The 21,074-nt window shown below is 40.8% G+C and overlaps 1 protein-coding gene across 1 annotated transcript in view; it reads right to left on the bottom strand.

The window, feature by feature from the left end:
* The window catches only part of CDHR1 (cadherin related family member 1), a 78,627-nt gene that overhangs the window by 8,875 nt on the left and 48,678 nt on the right, over window positions 1–21,074 (bottom strand). The window contains exons 12-16 of the mRNA XM_006029516.1: window positions 18,507–18,659; window positions 13,602–13,766; window positions 10,237–10,304; window positions 6,964–7,192; window positions 5,733–5,987 (exon numbers count right to left, since the gene is read on the bottom strand). Coding sequence (XP_006029578.1) covers window positions 5,733–5,987; window positions 6,964–7,192; window positions 10,237–10,304; window positions 13,602–13,766; window positions 18,507–18,659 — 870 coding nt within the window. The remainder of the gene's footprint in view (window positions 1–5,732; window positions 5,988–6,963; window positions 7,193–10,236; window positions 10,305–13,601; window positions 13,767–18,506; window positions 18,660–21,074) is intronic.

The following is a 21,074-nucleotide window of genomic DNA, read 5'->3' as shown; positions in this document are numbered from 1 at the left end:
TTATTTGAATAGTTACATTGTCTGAAAATTGTGAATAAATGTTTCAAGGGGCATATATGAAAACTGATTACGGTAAGGGCATACTTCTGCAATGAATATAACTACTAGGGGTATGGTTAAGTGGGCCCTATGCGATTTGGATTCAGACTGAATCAGGGACAGTGATTCAATTTGCTGATTTGGATCACTGTCCCTGATTCGATTTGGCCGAATCCGAATCTGAAGATTCGATGTGGATTCAGAGAATCAGCAATTTGGACATAGACACAGCTTTATATGTTTTTTCTACATACCTTGAGGTAGCAGGCATGGCTCGTGATCGCTGCGATACTGGGGTGCATGGAACATCCCACAGGAGTGCGCGGGAGCCCTCCATGTGCTTGGCGGCAAACCCAGAAGGGGACCAGAAGTACTTCTGGTCCCCTTCTGGGTCTGCCAGCAAGCATGCTGGGGGCCCCCTCCACACCCTCCCAGCTCGGCAATCTGCCACAGAGGGACCCCAGCTCCTGCCCAGACCCAGGAGGCACTAGTCACTGAGCCGGGAGGGTGGGGGGGAACCCCCCTGTGTGATCCCTGGTGGACCCAGAAGTGAAGCAAAAGTACTTCTGGTCCACTTCTGGGTCTGCTGCTGAGCACGCTGGGGAGCCCCCTCTGCTTCTGTGGGACAATCCATGCATCTCAGCATTGCAGCATTCATGAGTCCCTGCTACCCAAAAGTACGTAGGAAAAACATTTAAAGCCGTCTCTATGTCAGAATCTAAGAAGCTTTCTGAGTCTCTCCGAATTGATTTGGAGGGTTTCAGTTCGATTCAGAGAGTTTCAAGGATCCTCTGATTCCATTCAAATTAGGAGATTCGGCCACTGAATCGGGCTGAGTCTCCACAGAATCAAATCAGGGACTGAAGCTTCGCACAGCCCTAATAACTACCTTTTTCTCTCCTTTCCCACAGCTAAGACTTCAAAGAGCAGGAGTGAACTAGATCATGTTAATATGACTACTTGCATAATGAAATGTTGACTAATTTTCTTAATTCCCCCATATCCTGTTTAGCACCAGATAGCCACACTCCTACTCTTTCATCTGGCCTTTCATATTTTATGTGACCATATATATACTTCTTAGTTTGTGTAGAGTATTGTTTAAAATGCACTACATCTTTGTACCCAGGGGTTGGGTATGATGTGGATGTCTGCAAGTTTATGGGCAACTCAGACTTTTTTCCCCCAAGGAGCAGCGGTCTCATTTTATGTTAGGTCTTTCTGGGGCATAATGCGTGTTGTTAAATCACATGAGTTAATATCTGAATCACCATTGCAAGCTGCTTTCCTCTGACTGTGTTGTCACACATTCATGCAAGGGAACAGCACAAACACTTGGAAAGTAATAACTGGTCTCTAAGATAGTGGATAAAACTCTTTGGTGTCCCTCACCTACCTTAACACTCATGGAAGTGGACTCTGAAATGGGGAGAATGTCCAATTTAGTTTATCATTTTTATCTCAGTTTGTATATAAAATAAAAGATTTAGGCTGAAGGTTTCAAATATGAGTGCCTAAAACGAGGCATATTTAGAGGTAGGTCTAAATAAATGGCCTAACCTTTTAATTGCTCAAAAGATAGCACTAACTTTACATGCCTCGGCATGCATAAGCCTCAATCCTATGTGTAAGGGTACCCCCATATCCTTGTAGAACCCCCTGGGACAATAATGGGTGGCACAAGTGTCCAACAATGGAACAGCTGAAACGATATGGGGCACAGGTGCCTAGTTTTAAACAGCTATGTTTGAAAAACTTGACTCTGGGGAATACATTTTAAACAGGGCATTTGAACATAAAGAAAATAGTGGTTTCTACAGCATCTGTTTCTTATTCTGTTCAGCAAGGATAGGAGATTAAAAAAAGTGTCAGGAGCAATCAATACTAATTTCCATAAAAACAGACTCTGTTAAATTAAACAGCCTCTGGAAAATTTTATCTCTGTATTATTCCAGGAGTAAAAGGTCTTTTTGATGTATTATACTGCTGAACTTAGCTGCCAGGCTTCTATCTCGAAGGGTACAGTCTTGCACTAATTGTAATAGTAAATGTTAATCAGAAAAATATGCCTCCTTAATTACTCAGTGTGATTAACACTGCAGGAAACCTCTAGTTATGCTGTCAAAAAAGCCCTTTATCCGTAAGTACTAATAAAAAAATCACCCAACATGCAGCCTTATAACTAATAGATATAGTGCACTTAGAGTGAACAAAGAAAAGATGATGAACGCAAAAACATAGGCTTTAAGTGACTATATACCCATAAGCTTTAGAAAAGACTGTTTCCCTTCATGTACTGTTGGTTAAGATTGTGTTGTATTGGAATAGATTTTTAGACTATGTCAACATCTTCCACAGGATATGAGTGAAAGCAAAAGGGTTGTGGATAAGATTGAATCTTTCAGGGACAGAAAAGTGATTAAAAACATTGGCCATAAATAGATTTTGAGAACTCTTTCTTTCATCACAACCCATGAAAAAGATTTTTGACCTGGAGACTGAATATCCCTCAGAGGTAAGGTGGAACTGGGATCATATTTTTAAAGTAATGATATAAAATGTGGTTGAGCACTGTGTAAAAATGTTTATGTAAGGTAACTATGTGGGATAAAATCTGCAGATCCTGTCCAGCTTGGCTAATTAGACAGTAGAATATTCATAGAGTCATAGATTGTGAGGCTGAAAGGCAACCCGGAAGGTCATCGAGTCCAGCCCCCTGCATTGAGCAGGGAAGACAACTGGGGTCCGGTGACCCCAGCTAGGTGACTATCCAGTGTCCTCTTGAAGATTTCCAGGGTAGGTGATTGCACCCCCTCTGGAGGGAGCTTATTCCACAGTCTGGACACCCTAGCTGTGAAGAAGTTTTTCCTAATCTTGAGTCTGAAACAGTCTTCTAGGAGCTTGTGACCATTATGTCTGTTTTTTCCCAACTGTTCTCCTCTTGGTGAATATCCCTTGATGTATGCCACTTTTAGTTCCAATATAATGGACTAAAAGTCCACAAAGGCAGCACTTGAGGGACAGAACACTGAGGTTGATTTTACTTGGAGGTGGTCCAAATAGATGAGATTCAACATTCTCCATTTGCTAGTTGGCTGTCATTTAAGTGGATCAAATTAGGAGAAGGAGTTCCTCAGTTCTTAATATATGATCATGATTGCTGATACCATGTGGAGGAATGGCACTTCAGCTTTTGTAGTGTACCAATAAAGGGAAAGGGAAGGTGAAGGATGAGGAGTCTATGTCTCAAAGCAGGTTTATAGACAATCAAACAAGTGCATGTGTAAGTGCATGTGCAGGATTCAGAACTGCCTAGGGGAAGAGCCCTTGTTTTTCTAACTCCCTTCACCACCTCTTCTGCATCCACATACCTACCCTAGGGAGTACCAGGAGTGGAAAGAATACCAGTTCTGTTCACCTATGGACTCTCTCTGGAGAGGGGAAAACTGGAGGCAGTACTCCCTCTTTCCCTTTCTAATGGAGGAACTAGCTAGGGGCCAGACTTCTCTTGAAGAAGGAAGGATGCAGGAAAGGGGCACTCCATTCTCTTATCCTTAGGAGCTGGGGCTACTTTTCAGCAAAACATTAGATTTTCCTGCTGTTCCCACTTTATAGTCCCAATGAGCCTTTAGATCAGCAGCCAGAGAACATGCAGACGAAGTGGGTTTTTGGGGAAGCAACTTCCCCAAGGGGACGGAGGGAGAAAGAGATGGGAACTTGTTCTCCTCAAGCACTGAAAATAAACAGGTGAGAACTTGACTACTTATATTTTCATACGCTCCTTTTTTCTAATCCCTGCTCATCAGTGGTCTATGCTAATATCCAGGTAGACAGTCACCTCACTGAAGCCTGGTACTTAGCCAGTCCCCTCAGGGTGGTATCTCATCAACCATTCCTCAGGAGAGCAGGGAGAGCTGGAAGTGGCAGGCTCTTTCACTTTGCTTTTCTGCAGAAATCTAATGTCAAAGCTAAGCACTACCCAGTGGTGGTGAAATCTTCTCTGGTGATAGATATCCTCACAGTTGTGCACCTGTCTATGTGTAGCTTATGAACAGATATATAAAACCAAGATACAGCTGAGAGAGCTGTGATTCGTTGCAGTAGCTGCAGCATGGTATTTTTACCATCTATTTTGATTCATTAAAGGCATCCTTTCATTAATTACAACTATGTCCTACTTGGAAAAATCTGGTAATAGGTTATTATGACCTTATTTACCTGTTGGAATAAAGGATGCCCTTAACGAATAGTTGCCTCTAGCCTGTGGTGTGTGTTATGTAAAGCTACCATTGACTTAGAAATACTGCATGTTGGTCACTGAACCACTTCAGTGTTTCAGAAGCAAGTTCCTTTTAGAAGTTAAGGCTAAGACAAACTTTCTAAAGTGAGTGTGCTTATTTTATACCAGCAAAATCTCTTTTGGCTCATTCTGCTCCAAAAACTTAGGTCTGTGCACATGAACAGCGCGTGCCCCTGGCGGCTGTGGTGGCACAGCTGAGACAGTGGCAGTGGGAGTGTGGAGGCAACAGTGGAAGCCCAGCGGCAATGGCAGGAGCCCTGTGGCAGGGAGCAGGGAGTTCCCGCAGATGTCACCAGCACCGTCAGCAGCAGGGGTGGGATGGGAAGCACCGACCATGGGTCAGCGACCATCCACAGACGCCATCGGCAGGGTCAGCAGCAGCCAGGGGTGATCAGGGACTGCCCGGAGGCACCGCCGACATTGTTGGCGGTGCCTTTTTGCAGGGGGTGCACTGCCACGCACAGGGGGTGCATGTGGGTACATGTACAGCAGGGGGTGCACTGCCACGCACAGGGGGTGCGTGTGGGTACATGTACCCCCCCTACATGTCGACCCTGCCTGTGCATACAAAAGAGCACTAGGGCATGCAAAAATGGTACTTGCATACTGAGAAAGATACCTAGATAAGCAGTTCCTACTGCAATTCCTTGGGACCAAATTATAACCCTTGTAGTATTTGGTATGAAAGCCCTATATCAAATTCACAAGCCAGCCCCCTCTTGCTCTGACTTCTGTTCCCACTCTGCTCCTGGAGCTTGTGAACTCTGTGTTGGCTTGGGCTCACCATTAGCTCAACAGTCCTAAATAACATGCATCCACAACTACTCACCAATAGTCACTGTGAAGCGTGAAAATAGCAAGTGTTTTAAAGCTCCCTACCCTCTTGAGTATGCACGTGTTCTCTCTCATACACACTAGACTTGTGAAGATTACTGAAGCCAATGGACCATGATGCTGTCACAATGGAGAATGTAGCTAGTCAAAGTATTTGTTCCCTCCCTACACACCAGTCCTCTCTGAAAACCACCTTCTCACCATTGAGTAAAGACTTGATCCAGTTCCTTGTTGACTCTATTAATTGGCAATGTGGAATTTAGGAACCAGAATGAAATTTGCTCTCAGATGTACATAGTCAGAATAAGAATTAAGAAATGCATCCTTCTCCTACCTTTATAACTCCTCCACTCAGGACTTATGAATCTATGGCTGTAGAATCTGGTTATACAATAGGGCTCTAGGAAGGTTCTAAACTGTGGGTTCACCAAGAATCCATATGTCAAGCTCTGATGCTTGGGAAAACCTTTTGTTGATGCCAACCCATTAATTAGTAAATTGCACAAAATCTACCTAAACAGCTTTCAAGGTGGGCAATTTCTCTCCAACATCAGCTTACCTCCTCTGTGATATCAATCTTCAGTACTGCAGTAGTGCTAAATGAAGGGGAACCCCGGTCTTTGGCTTGTACTATCAGGGACCATATACAGTCTTTGTTCTTTGTGATGTTGTGGATGATATCCAGGGATCTGATATATGACTTCAGCTTTATCTCCCCAGTGCTTTGGTTTATGTCAAATACATTGGCTGGATCTGCTTGCATAATAGAGTAGTCCACAATGTTGTTGGGTTCTTCTGCATCTTGATCTACAGCCTATTTTGGGGCATTATTGGAAACAGTGTGTTATGGCTTATGAATTTGCTTGAAAGCAGGGTATTCAATGTTTCTGAGCAAGTATTAACATACTATAGGGGCAGGAAAAGGATTTGCTGTGAGAATACTGAGACATAGCTGTGTGATCTTAGAGTAACATTTTCTCCTTCTCCCCCTCTCAATGTTGAATTTTTCTAGAGAAAAATTCAGTCTAGACAATTTCTGTTTGAGATTAAAAGAGAAAAGAAAAAAAATGCAAATAAGTAATTATGTATGGGAATACAATCAACCAGTCTGTAACAGTGGACATCTTAGACTATTTTACTGCGAGTCTTCCTGCAAACAGACTGGGAAAATTATTTTAAATGTTTTCTTCTTCAATGTTCAATTCACTGAAAATAATCTAACAGTCAGCTAGGTCCCCACACTATATAACTGTATTAGTTTTTGTCATACTTGTGTACTTACTTTGGCTAAGTAAAGGTCTAGTTTTGCCATCAGGCTTGATTATGTATGTCTGATGATATATCTTTTTTTTTTCTTTACCAGCAGATAATTTGTGCTGCTAGAAACTAAAACCCTTTCTTTACAGAACTGACCCAATGGCATGGACAAATGGAAGTATTCACATAGAATCTTACCAACAGGCTTGACTTGTTTTGAAGGTTAACACCATTGGAAACTCATGGATATGGGCAACTGTGATTTATCCTTAACTCAGCTATTCAAATAATGCTGCTTAGCTTTATTATTTTTATAGATTTACATTTTGGGCACATTTTTCTTTCTGAACAATATGCAAAAATTAGGAGTGCATGTTTATCTCTATGTTACATATTGCCACAAACTGGCAAAGTAATTGACATAGTGGGAGAGGGAAATCCCCTCCCCCCATCTAATTTATGCACATTTTGGGACCAAAGGGACCTCTTTGCATTTGATCCCATAAAGTCCCATATATTGTTTCTTGTCTCACCTCTATCTTCACTGGTGACCCAATGATCATAGTCTTTTCCTGGATGTTCTCATTGAATTCTGGTGGGTGATCATTGACATCTAGCACCGTAATAAATACCTCAGCCAAGCTGTATTTCCCCTCTGTGTCTTCTGCCTTTACATAGAAGTTGTACTTTGAGCTGACTTCAGCATCTAATACAGCCCATGGCTGGGTATAAATAATACCTGTTGATGGGTGGATCAGAAATCTGGAAGGGAAGCATGAAAAGCAATAATCTGTCACTTCAGGGATGCACATATCCTACAAAGATTACTGAACTCATACCCAGCAGAAATGAAAGCTCAGGTTAGTCTAGATAGATTGTGTCTGGCTAACAAAGGGCCAAAAAAGAAGCTTCTGACAGAATTAAATCATCATGTGGTACGAGTCTGGCATAACTGGCCCTATGCCCATGGTTTCTTGCCTGCTCCACAATGCAAGTTGGTATGTGGGAGGGTTTTGTTGGGTGAGCTCACACCATGGACAAAAGGTGCTGCATTACATCTGTGTTACTGCTCTAAATTATATTGGGTGCCAACTCAATCCAGGATTGGGGGAGTTGAAAAAACAACTGAGAAAGGAGCCACCATACAGATATGGTTTACTACAGGTAAGGTTTTTAAAGATCTGGGCAGTGACACAAGGCTACAAAGCATACAGTTGTGAGTCCCCTACCTCATTACTTTGAAAACAGATCTAAAACCTGACAGCTCCCTAAGCAATGACCCTACATATTTTTGCTTGTCCTTTTTGTTTTGAAAACAGAGAATTATTGTCACTTCTTTAAAAAAAAATATTTCTGTCTTTGCTCTTTCAGTTGCATTTGTTGTTGGCAGCTTTTGTGCTTGTGAAACGCTCAGTGTGATGGCTTTTTCCCAAAGTGATCTCTTTGTGTTAAAACATTAGAGAACTGCATATTCATTCAGTTTATAACACAGTATATTAGATCATGTCCTGAATAAATTAAGACTGATTGACACTTTCTGAATAGCTGAGGAAATTGTGTTGCATATAATATTTGCCTCTTAGTGTCTCAGAATGGATAACAGAAATGGCTTCTCTAACACCCCCAAAAACACAGGGTAATTATCTCCTCCAAAAAATAATCACTGTTTCATAAATTGGCACCAGGAGGTAGCAGGTATTCAGAATTATCTGTGGCAAGTTCAATTCTATGCATTTTTAATTACTGAAGCATGGTGAAGAGTGACAGGCAAAAGACTTAATTTATCTTAAAGATACCAGAAAGCCCTTTTTTAATGGACTGTCAGTTTAGCCACCAAATATAAGTTTTGTGAAAATTAAAGTCTTTTATGTGCTCTGTAATTAATGAAAAATAAAATTAATCCTTTTGTGCATTATTATAAAAAAGATGTTGTTATCTATGATCATTGTTTATACTACAGTTGTACCTACAGACCTCAGTTGAGAAAGAACTCATGGCATTAAACACAAAGGAATGCTATTAACTCCTTTTCATACAGCGGGAAATGAGACAGAGGTGTTCTGGCACACTCCACCTGTATATCAGAATGATAGGAATTATACTGATCTAACTTTTTAATTCATTTAACACTCCTGATAGAAATAGCTGAATCATTGTATCTAAGTCATACAGCCAAGGTAACTCTGGAAGTCTGTGGCAGAGCTGGAACAATGATTCGGATTTCTTGAGGTAAAAGCTAGTGCTTTAACCATGAGTAGAGAGAGCTAGTTAGCTACATTAATCTGAAGTCAGATAGAAGGCAGGTCATGGTGACAATTTATAAATTTATACCTCTCTGAAGGAGTTAGTCTTACCGTGCTTTCTGCCTGCCTTAACAAGATGACTTTCCTTTCCCTCATTCTGCCTAAGCAATGAAATTCCACACTTAAGGGGAATAAAATCTTATTTCTTACTTTAAATGTTACAGCTTTAGAAGTGTGAAAATCAGAATACACTTGCACATACTTTTAAAAAACATCTTTGGTAGCAGCCTTCGCAAGCTTCCTGGCACCAGCTGTTACATTTTAATCTTAACAGGTCTGAAGCCAGCATATGACCTTTGCTTGCTTGTGTATACCCAGTTAACAGCTTGCCAAGAATTAGTGGAGAAGCTCAAAATAAGGTGCGATTTAGAAGCTCCTGCAGATAAGTATCCTGCTGTTGGCAGTAGAAGCTTGGACATCTCCCAGTTAGACTATGGAATTCTAGGGCTTGCCTGGTTTTCCTAATTAGTTTTGTATGTAAAATGAGGAACAGAATTTGCAAGTTCTTCTTTGCAGTTATACGTTACAGAGTGTCCTTGAGTGGTTTGGCAGGATGATATGAGTGGCCAGTGATATCAGGGTGGCAGAGTTGGGGTGTTGTTGTACCCATGATGATCCAGAAAAAATGAGAGGGGCGAGGAATTTTGTGGGTGATGTCTTTTATTGGACCAACTGTATCATTGGGAGGGATAGAGACAAACTCCTGAGAGCTGAGGAAGGGAACTCCACACACAAAAACTTGTCTGTATCCTTCCCACCTATACAGTTGGTTCTATAAAAGATATCATCCATAAAAATCCTTACCTCAATGACATTAGAGATAGCTAAGAGCATCAGCCAGATACTGAATGAGATGGGAAGCAGCCTGGGAGACCTGATCAAATCAATGAGGTGTTTTTTATGCCCAACCATAAGGCAAGTAAATTTTTCTTTCCTTTCTGGGCTCTCCTGCTACAAGTTTTGGATGCCAATTCTAATATCCAATGCTAACAACCTCCAGTGCTAAAAGTGCTATTGGCATTAGACTTCAGAGAATACGGTAGAAATCAGTAGATCTTGTTTCCTTTGATCATTGGTGTTTTTGTACATTTGACCAAGTGTTGAAATTGTACCATATTTGCAACTAAGTATAGGTGAAACTTTTTCTACAAAAGCTGATCTTCTGCATTAACCAGCACAAAAAATCCTCCTTCCTATTACAAGTGTTTATAATTGATAAAATGCTCACATTCTGTGTGCTATTACTTTAGCAGTCTCTTGCCTCTTTGGGACTTGTGGGTGAACTGCTATAGAGTCATAAAACTTGTGTGTAATGACTTTGAATCTCTGTAGGAGGAGAAAATGATTTCATAGAAACAACTTATGGAAGGCCCAGGGTAAATTCCCCTTGGAAATGAATCTCAACATGCATTAGTCCAAGCCGTCAGCTATTGTCTTAACACTCACATTTTATAAGTAGCACCTTCCTTTTTTAATTTATTAAAAACTTAGCTTTTTACTTACAGATCAGTGCCTGTTCCATATATGGAGTATTTGACTTCTCCCCAAAGTCCTGAATCTGGGTCTGTAGCCTTAAGAAAATAATTTTTAAAAGTCCTGATTTATTTACCTGGAGAAAATTGTATTATGTAAACAATGCAATGGTCAAACACAATGGACTTTCCCCCTTCTAAGAGTATTTATTATCATGTTAATTAACATTTCATTAACATTTTTCATGTGGAAGTTTAGAAAATTCAACAGTATCTGATAATACTGAGTCTCATAACAAAACTTTTTTCAAACAGCATCCTGAGCACTCTGTTTGATCACAAGCAATATAATCTGGAATGCCCACTGGGTGGCTCTATTCTTTGGAGTTTAAACACATCATCTATTAACATCCTTCATTTCACAGAAATAAAGAATGCTTTAATGTGGTAACCTGCCAAACAACTCTCACACAAAATTTACTAGATATTAGTTAAACATTAACACAATGTTCTTGGCCCAACAGGGACTTTAAGGAACATATACACAGATTCTTTAATTTTTTCTGAGGATTGGGAGATGCTGCTGACTCAGTGATAATAAGCTGTTTCTATTTCTCCCTCTATTACTTTGTTCTCTATAATGAATTTTCTGTTAGTGTATCTGTTCATTGATGTCTACAGTATATGAATGTTAGTTGAACTAGGCAGGTGCCCTGCCTACATGTATAACTAGCTGTTTCACTTCATTTGCTTAAATATTGTTACTAATTTTATAGTCTTTAACAATATATTCAGTTTTCAAAACTCCTGCACAACCAATATACTATATGTGTAGCTTTATGGGGATGTGCCTCTGGTTCTTGACATTAATGTGAACTGTTTTCAACATCTCAGAATTAATAACTTCAGGTACTTTTTACTGAATTTCATTTTGTATGCTAATTTCTTCCAGAAAAACTCAGAATTCCCAAAAAATTCCCATGTAGCCTTTGTCTTAGAACAACTGCTTTCAGTCACATGATCTCAGTTTGCTTTGATATGGTATGTCTCTGAATCTGGGTCAGGCAGTGCTCTCAAGCATATTTGATACTGAATATGAACTCTTCTAATATGATGATTTCTTGCTTTTCACTAGATGGATCTTTCTTTATTGCTTTTACAAAATGGCTTCTTTTCTTATATTTTCTGCAGGCCCCCTTGATGCTGGACACTTTTTCTTTCTTCTGCTACCATGGTAATAGCAAATTGGAACCTCTGTTATGCTGACTCATGGCTGGTTTCCTGTAGAGTGTCTTGTCTCTCTTCTTTGGGTGCTTTTTCCTGTTTATTGCTTTCATCTCCAGGACCTTCCTTTTAATTCTTTCAGTACCATTTCTGTCATTTCACTGTCTCTGCAGCATGCCCCAAATCTACCTTGCAGATCACTTAGCATTCTGTCCCTGCCAACAGCATGTCTGTTGCTGAGCACTATGTGGTCTTCCATCATTTGCAAATTCACAGGTGGCTGTGAGGTGCCTCAGCTTTGTGACATACTGATCTATGTTCCAACTCAGTCTTAGATCCTCTGCCTCTGACTCAGATCCTGATTGTTGTATTAAATGGATGCTGCTTAATATTATTTATAGCTGGAAGATTTCTCCAGTGTTTCTAGGGCCTGTGTAACATCCTGCTTTTCTGACTCTGACACTGTGAAGTGCTGGTAAAATAAATAAAAAATCTCTTCCCATAACTGAACATAAAGAGGTAATACAGATTTTGGGATCTATCTTTCCCAGTTCTATTGAGTTATTTATAGTTTTACCTTTAAGCAGTATAATAATGCATATTAGCAGTCAGGTTCCCCCCCTGCAATTTCTGGAGGGTGGGACTAAAAGTTTACTAAGCAACCATCTTCTTTTCTTTTTTTCCTTGCCCTTGATCAAATCAAGCTGTCTTACAAACTCAACTTCACTTTGCCATAGCTAAATCATCCATGTAGAAGCTAGTTAGCTTTTTATTTGTCCAATGTGTGATGTCTTTTTTCTTCAGTGGCTAAGAAGTGCTAAAACCTACCCTGGATTGCAATAAAGTCATTCCTAATAACAAGCACCTTATTGAGTCCCTTGTATTTCTGTAACAAAAGAGGCTGCTTGTTTCCACACACTGGAATTTAATATACCTCTGCTATACAATAGGGCAGGGGTTGTCAACCAGGGGTATGAGTACCCCCAGGGGTACTTGAGAAGGACCTGGCAGGTATGTGTGGGTGGGTGGGGACTGAGTGCCACCATGCATCCGGCTGGATGCGGGGGTGGGGCAGGGAAAGCTTGCACGTGGTGGCTGTTGCTGCTCTACATTCAGCCACATGCCACCCCCGACCTCCATGCCCAGCCATGCGCCACATGCCCCCTGCTCCTTATCCAGCTGCTGGGGGTACACTGATCCAAAATGTTGAAAACTCCTGAAATATGGTAAATGCTGTGTGTCCATTCTGTCTTGATCTCAAGATGCACAAGTTTGCAGGAGTAGTTTTTCTCTCGCGTGTTGTTTTATACAACAGAGGAGTCAGCCTATGCCCCCTCTCAACATAGGGCTGGGTCCTACTTGTGCTGAAGACTTTGCCTTTAGTGGGATAGAATAAAGATAGTAAGAGGATATTGGCAGTGATAAGAGCTCACTCTGGCTGCTTTCCTGATCTTTCAAGATGCTAAAAATCCTTGGTTCTAAAAGCTTCAGTGGATACTGAGAATGATTGGCACACTTCAGGATTAGATCTATAACTGGGCCTCTGTAAGGTATAGCAGTGGTCAGGCTCATTCCCAATGGGCTGCTTCTATATGGAAGGGATGTGTTCCATAAGAAACATGCCTGCGTTTGATGAGAGGGTAGGAGGCAGGAGAATTTCTCCATGGAGTGGGCAGGAAAATAGCTCTAAATTTTCATAGCAAGATATTGAAGTAAGAAAAGGGGCAGACTCTGAGCAGAGAGGAGAAGAGTATTTCCTAAAGAACTGCTGCAACTCTATGTTATTTTGTTTGCTTTTTATTGCATTTTTACCTTATTTGAAAAAGGAGCCCAGAGGATCTGAGTACTGTCTGGAGGGACTTCTGATTTTGTGCTAGCTCCTTAAATAACCAGTCTCTTCTGTTTCCAGAAGAGAAAGACCCCTCCATTTTCTCAAAATAAATAAATAAATAAAGGTTTTCCAAAGATTATTGGAAGGAATTGGTATTGGGTCCAGTCATTGGACAAAATATGACTAAGGAAAATGTTTTGTTTTGCTCACAAGAGATTTCGTTGATAGGGTTTGAACACCTGCCTTTCCAAGATTCTTCGTTAAAGTGCCAGATATATTGGTTAGTTATTCTGATAGTCAGCAGGGTCTGATACATCTTTAATGCATTTAAAATAACTTACGGTTACAGCCACTACATTGGAACCTCCTGGGGAATTCTCAGGGATCCTGGCAATATAATAGTCAGATGAGAACTTTGGGACATTGTCATTGGTGTCCAACAGACGTATCACTATATCCGCTGTTGAGCTGAACTTCTCGGGAGTGTTCACCTCTATAGCAAGAAGCTAAGAAAATAAAATTGGAATTTAACATTGGTACTTGGAAAACATTCATCAATACTCTATGCAGGTGCACTTTACCCCATTTAGAACAGAACAGGGAGCATGCAATTTTGGTAAATGAATAAATCATGCTAAGATCAGACTCAAATTTTAAATGAATAAGCAGCTTAAAAGAGAACCACTTTAAATAAGTTTTTGAATATTTTGATTGCCTCTATCAAAAAATCAACTTGGTTCTCACAGAAACCAGATTTCAAATTTGTCTGCAATAGAAACCATATTTACAGTCTGTAAGTATCATTACTAACAGAGGAAGTATATGACTGATATAACCAATCAAAACACAGCTGAGACACCTATTGAAAATCAAATACCTACAAAGAGCTGCTCCTGATCAACTCGTAACATTAAAAAAAATACTATAAAAATGTAATCATTGAATTATTTAGAGCAATGAATAAAACTGCTGGAAGCAGCTGGTGAATATTTTTCATACAGATAGACTGCAAATTTGTCCAATTGTTCACTGCAAGGTTACTTGATCAGCTCCAGTGCTTAGCAGTCACCTATAGCAGCTGATGTCATTTCCTTGGAAGGGCTCAAGATAACAAACAGCACTAACAGACCAAATACTTGGGGCCTCCAGAGGCTGGTGCCAGTGGGAAACCTGGAAGCAGAAACACATTGTATGCAAGTTCACAAACACAGCCAGGCTGAGATTCCTATCTATTGGACTGAAAATTCCAGAGGTTTCATTAATGTGAACTCCCAGACTAAAGCTCCCTTGAGCTTTACCCTAGCTGAGCCATTCCTGATGCATATAGTCATAGCGAAGGTTAAAGGAAGTGAAAGTCTGTGCAGGGACTAAGTAATAAGGGCATTCTTAGTGACCAGCACCTTGAATACCATGTTGAATGTACAGTTCCTCCAGTGTGGAACTATATGTTCTCATTATTCAGATCTTCTGAAAAGACAGACAGGTGCATGCTGCACCAGATGCACAGAGACACTTTGTAGGATAACCCAGTTATTTTTAGGTTACAATGGTCTGGGCTTGAGGTGCCAAAAATATGAATTACCGCAAACTCCATGCTTAGAAGAATGGGCTCAATTTTCTAGTCACTGAAGCTGTAAACAGGCGTCTCATTTCAGGTGGTCCCAAATAATCAGAGTCAAAACCAAAGACAAAAGAGGAGTAGCAGTGGCAAGCAAGTAGCTTTCTAAGATGCACTGCTGTTCAGTGGCTAGGGAGAGCACATAGCCTGACAGGATTGCCCCTGGATTGATTGGATTACCTTGAATGAGCCACTAGCCACAGACATACACAGAACTGTTGGGAGGCGGAGGGGACACCTTTAGCACATTTTATCTCACATTCGTCACAGGTACTTGAAGTGGGATAAAGATCTGATAAGTCTTTAGTATTCTGGAACAAAAGACTTTCTCCCAGGAGAAATGTGACAGTTTATACCCTGGAAGTGAAAAATGTTTAATTCTATTAACGGGGTATCTAGGATCTAATAAATACCCAAGAGGATGAACCATTTTCATAACTGGAAGGCACATACTTTTGGGCAAGGCAGTAGCCATTGGCTCTGCTAAGTCTTTGAAATACACTCTGGTTGGATGGCTTTACCTTACTCTCTGGAATGTTAATGGATAATGGTAAACCAGCAGGGAAGGAGTTAATAATTCCTCAGGGGAAGATATAACAGGCCATGAAAATTGTTATGGAGTAGATGTTAAACATTAAAAATTCTGATTTCTACCAAAATAATTAGCTATAGCACATAAAAATAAGTGGCAAGTTGATTGAATTTCCCAGGTAAAAGAAAGAGAGAATGACATTTTATTAAAATGTATTTTAGTGGAGTTACTTTAAACCTTGCTGATTTCTACCCTTCCTCCCCTTCCTAATTCAGATTTGGAATTCGTCTTTAGGAAAACCTTCCAGTTTATCTTTAAACTTTTGGGAAAAAATTATCCAAATAAAATTATTGGTCTCTTAAGCAAAAGAAATATATTCTTTTCATTTGTAATTAATTCTTTTGCTATTCACTGCAATAAAATTAACTGCTTTGAATTTGATTAGTATTCATGAGGTTGCCATGTGTAACTTCTTTAGTGGTCTTCTGGTAATTTAGCATGAATAAATGTGCACTTATAATTAATTTGGGTAATACTTTATAACCTCTCCTGACCTCACTGTAATTCAATAAGAATATACAGAGTTTCTATAGCACATGTAATCTGAGGAGTTCAAGGTACTTTACAAACAAAAATGGTGAAATGAAGGCATGTTATAGTGAACTTTGTTAAATCATGTGGCAAACCCTTGGCAAAGGGGAGAAAAGAACACAGTAAATCTGACTCTTGGATTTCTCCTGGAATCATCGTGTAGCAAAACCCCCAGTTTTTAAAAAATTTATTTTAAAATGTTTTCCCTCCCCTTCCCAAACCATTTCTGATTTTTCCTCTCCCTCTCCATTCCCTATAGATAAGTATAAGTAAGCTAAGATGTAGGATAAGCTTTAACATTTTATTTTAGGTAGTCAGTTTTATTTTTCTCTCCCTTGTTTGCAAATAAGTTCCCTGATATTTTGATATCGATACCCACTGTTTTATAAGTGATAATTATTAAATTTGTACTGCTTTTATATTGCGTGGTTAATGTTTTAGGCCTATATATGTAAGTTAATGTAAGTCATCTCAAGTTTCCATTTTGTATGACAAGCCTCCATCTTGTGTCCTCTACCTGGGCATCCCCTGTGTTGCAACTGTATGATTCATGTACCCCTCCCACGTAACTTGGTTCCTGGATGAATGAGAGTGATTGGGAATGATTGAAATACAATGGTAGCAGGCCTCTACTGAATGGCCTGTAACGGCCAGGCCATCACCTTGCATTGATTTATCCAGGAACCACGGACCTCACCCAGGAACAGAGACAAGAACCCAATATTTGAAAGACAAAAGACCCTGCAGAACCAGCAACTCTACCATTGTACCCCACCATTACAGACACCTGAAACTGCACATCTCTGCATGGAGCACACATGCTCAGTATGTCAGGGGCTGACCCTTGCCTGGGCATGCCTCCTGTCACTAGGGTCACGCAAGGTCTGCCCCTATAAAAAGGGGCAGTGAAGACAGACCCAGTGGGATGCCCTCTCCATCTGGATCAGCACCATGCCACACCACCTATCCACCCAGAGGCCCTGCTGGCAACCCGCCTCTGGACAACACCTACTGGACAAGGACCCCTTTCCAGCCTGGATAGGTAGCTATCACCCCCCACTCCCTCTTCAACCAAGGACTTAGACTCTGCTTCTCTTCCCTACCTGGAGTCCAGCCCTTCCACTGAGTCTCTTTCTCCTGCTGCCATTGTGTGTGTGTGTGTGTGTGTGTGTGTGTGTGTGTGTGTACCAATAACTTCATGGGGCTGTGTAGTGTGTTGTCTGTTTAATAAAACTGTTATTTGGACCCCTAAGTTGGGTTTTGCTTTACTATGGTTTGGCCCTGCTCCAATTTCTGCTCCTCTAACTTCTGTCTCATTTCTCCCTCTTCTGATTCTGGCTCACTGCCACCTCCAACATCTGTCCTGAGCTTCTCTCTGCCTCCAAACCCCCTGTTTCTTTGCCACTGTCTTATTCCCACTGCCTTTTCCTTTTCCCCTGAGCAACCAGGTTTCTGCCTCAGTTTCTTTCCTGGCTGTCTCCTCCTTGCCACCACTTATCTGTCCCCCCCCATCCCCCCCCAATATCTCAGCTCTCTGCCTCAGTTTCCAGCCCCAGTCTACCTTAAGTAAACCCAAGCCTCAGTTCCTCAGCCAGCTTCTCTCTAGTCCACCGGTTCTAATCTCGGTTCTGGCAACTTTCACTCCCTACACTTTAACCATCTCTCTCTCTCACCCGAACCTTCCCCCAAGTATCTCAGGTACCCCAAGCACACACATACACACTGTACCATCCAAGTTAGGAACTTACCTGTGTGTATGTGTAGGTGGGTTGTATGTGCGTGAACTGGTGAGTGTGTGTGTATGTCATTGTGTGCATGATATATGAATTAGTGGTCTGTGTCTAACTTTTGGGGTGTATAGTGTATGTGCTTGAATTGGTGACAGGTATGCATGTGCTTACCCTGGTTTGGATGTGTATGTGCCTGAGCTGGTAGTGTGTGTGTATGTGCAATTGTGTCACACCCTCCTGTCTAACAGAGCGATATTGAGATCCTGAGAGTTGGCCTGACCCCAAAGGGCAACAATCATAATAATGCCTATGTATACAACAAAATTTAGCCTATACTAACACTACACTAGAGTAAAAAACACTACACTGAAACTTTGACAAGTTATTTTTTACAATTCATTCTGTCTAAATAGCTGGAGTCTTAGGTCCACTGAAATGAGTTGTGCCAGGATTTCATCTGGTAGGTCAACTGACATCAGTGAAATAATCCCCTAGACCTGCACAGTCTAGAGTGTTTTAAAGCCATCACAATATAAAATTTCTAAGTGTAGTGGTCAGAAAGCCTTACATTAAATGGATTAAATTTAATCCTCAATTACAACCTTATATCTGCAAGTAACTGAACTGAAGGAAGTATGTAGTTTGGTGAACATCATTTACAAAGAATACAACACTGTAGCACTAATTCAGATGGCTTGAGGAGAAATGAGAATAAAATAAAATCCATTAATTGTATAAGACTTCTAATTAGAGAGGAAAAGATAAGCTCCAATACCTTAAAGGATAACACCTGAAACTGCTCATAGTCTATGGTTGCAGAGTTTTCCACTATTATAGTAACTTGAGCTTCATTCAGGACAGTTTGGGGAACGACTCTGAATATGCCACCAGGTCCAACAAGTCGGAGGTTGAATTTAGCATTTGCCCCCTATAAAAAGAGAATAACAGAGTAAAATTATTGCATGGTTAATGTTGAAGTGATGCTGTAGCTTGAGGTCCAGGAAATATGCAAGAGAGAAAAATTTGTTTCGGTGATATCTTTTATTGGACCAACTGCTTGGTTGAGATAGACCTAGACAAGCTTCTAGGTCTATCACAACCATGCAGTTCATCCAATAAAAGATGGTTAAATCTCCTTCATCTGCAGGCCACATTTCTTTCTGCAAAGCACAGTCCCTGTTATTCAGTATGTGTATAATTAGAATGAGTGTGACTGCTTACAACCTTCTGCCTCCTCCCTACCCCCCATCTCTTGGGTAAGAGAGTGCTAAGAGGCTTAGTTAAATAATCTCTCCAGCTCTGGTCACAAGGCACAACATAGCTTTTTTAAAAATAGATTCACAAGCTTGACTGTGAAAAAGTACCTGTGGGTTATAGTGAATCACAAGCTGAATATGAGTCAAAAGTGTTCTGTTGTTACAAAAGTAGCTAGTGGGATATTGGGATGTATTAAACAGGAATGTCATATTAAAGTTGTGGGAAGTGTTTCTTTCACTCAACTCACCATTGGTAAACCCCACCTGGAGTAATGTTATCAGTTTTGAACACAACAATGTATTCAGAGATATGTACAAATTAGCACGCATGCAGAAAAGAGATTAGGGGTCTAGAAAACATGACATATGAGGAAAGCCTGGAAGAACTGGGATTATTTAGTCTAATGAAAAAAAAGATTGAGCGGGTATTTGGTAATAGCCTTCAAATAGAAAAAAGGTGTTGAAAGTGAATGGTTAATTGTTCTCTTTTTACAAGCAAAATGACAAGCAGTAAACAAACAAGAGGACAATCTACTACAGCTGTTGTCAACATTTTTTTGTACCAGGACCCATTTGTAAAAATTATTGGCCAGTCCTGACCCAATGCCACTCACTTCTGACCCACTGTGCCCCCTCCCATCCCAGACTCCCTGTGTGTGGGGCATAATCACATAAAACACAGATATTTGATTATTCATGTTACACTTTCCATTTCTGCCCCCAAAAGAAATCTAACAATGCCCATGAGCAATACAAAGGAGGGTTGGGGCAAGGGGAGCAGCATGGGGGGCCCCAAGCAGCCCCTTGCAGGCTGGAATTCTGCTAGCCTACAAAGGAAAAGCCACATTTTCCTATGTTTTTCTCCTCTAAAGGAGATTCCAGTTTTAAAGTTTGTTAACCCATTTTTAAAGTTTGTTCACGACCCTTTCATATATTCTTGAGACCGACATTTGGGTTTTGACCCATGGGTTGAGAAACACTGAGCTAGTAGATTGCTAGCTTTAGATTGTTGTGAGGAAGATATATGGAAATAGTAGGAAGAACTTTATGACTTTATGGCTAAGCCCTGAAAACAGATTACCTAGAGAGACTGTGGAATCTCTGCCACTAGAAATTTTAAAGGTCGGGTTAGACAGCCATTTGTCTGGGACGGATTAGACAGGGATGATTCTGCCTTGAACCAAGGGTTGTACTAATGCCTTCTTGAAGTCTCCTCCAGATCTGTTTTCTTTCATTCTATTTCTTCTGCCACAGTAAAAAAACATCACGCATGGGCTGTTGGGTGGGCAATTTGTTTGGGAGACAGGCTTTGCAGTGCTTCAAGGGCCATATCGCCTATATTAGTCATATTTCAAGATAGTGGGAAAGTGTAAACTGGATTATTCCCTCCAGATTCCAGACCAGGATTTTGGAACAACTTAAGTAAGTGAAGGGCTCCAAAGACTCCATCCTCTGTTCTGTTTGAGACCAGTACATAATGGGACAGGACAGAACAGCCTATTTTTTCCACTGGGTCTAAGTGCTCGTTATGCATCTAAATATAGTTACATAGGAGGCATTTTTTTCTTCTTATATGGATTTTAAGTCCAGTATTTTCTCCTGTGTGGCTGATTTAGTCCTTTTGAGCATACTCATGTAACACCCATACACACTTGTGTATGATAAAGTGTGTGCTTTTGGTTGTTATGCATCATGGGGGCGTTTTTTTGTGTGTGTGTTTTATATGGGCAAGATGGCCTCTGCTGTTTTGGCCATGTGCTCTGCACATGGAAAGCTGGGGCCTGTATGTGGACAAAATCCGTAAAATCCATTGGCCTCAATGGCCAAAGGAAGCAGAAGATTCTCCAGGCAGATTGAGTAAGAGAAAGGCTGGAGCATGGCCCTCTCTAATTGGTCAAGGCTTAGGTGATGTTGCACCAGGTATATAAGAACAACTTCACTAAGGTTTTTTTCTCTTTCTTCTGGGGCTGATAAGAGCTGCACAGCCGAATTGGGAGCCAGAAAAACTGCTGCCCATGGCAAGGTTCTCCTTCCCTCTTCACTGGAGAGGCAAGCAAAAGGTATGTGAAGGGAAAGCCTCTGCTATA

This window comes from Alligator sinensis, unplaced genomic scaffold (genome assembly GCF_000455745.1).
Source record: "Alligator sinensis unplaced genomic scaffold, ASM45574v1 scaffold374_1, whole genome shotgun sequence".
NCBI lineage: Eukaryota > Metazoa > Chordata > Crocodylia > Alligatoridae > Alligator > Alligator sinensis.
Note: the sequence above shows the minus strand (reverse complement) of the source record. Positions and strands in the feature narration are given on the sequence as shown.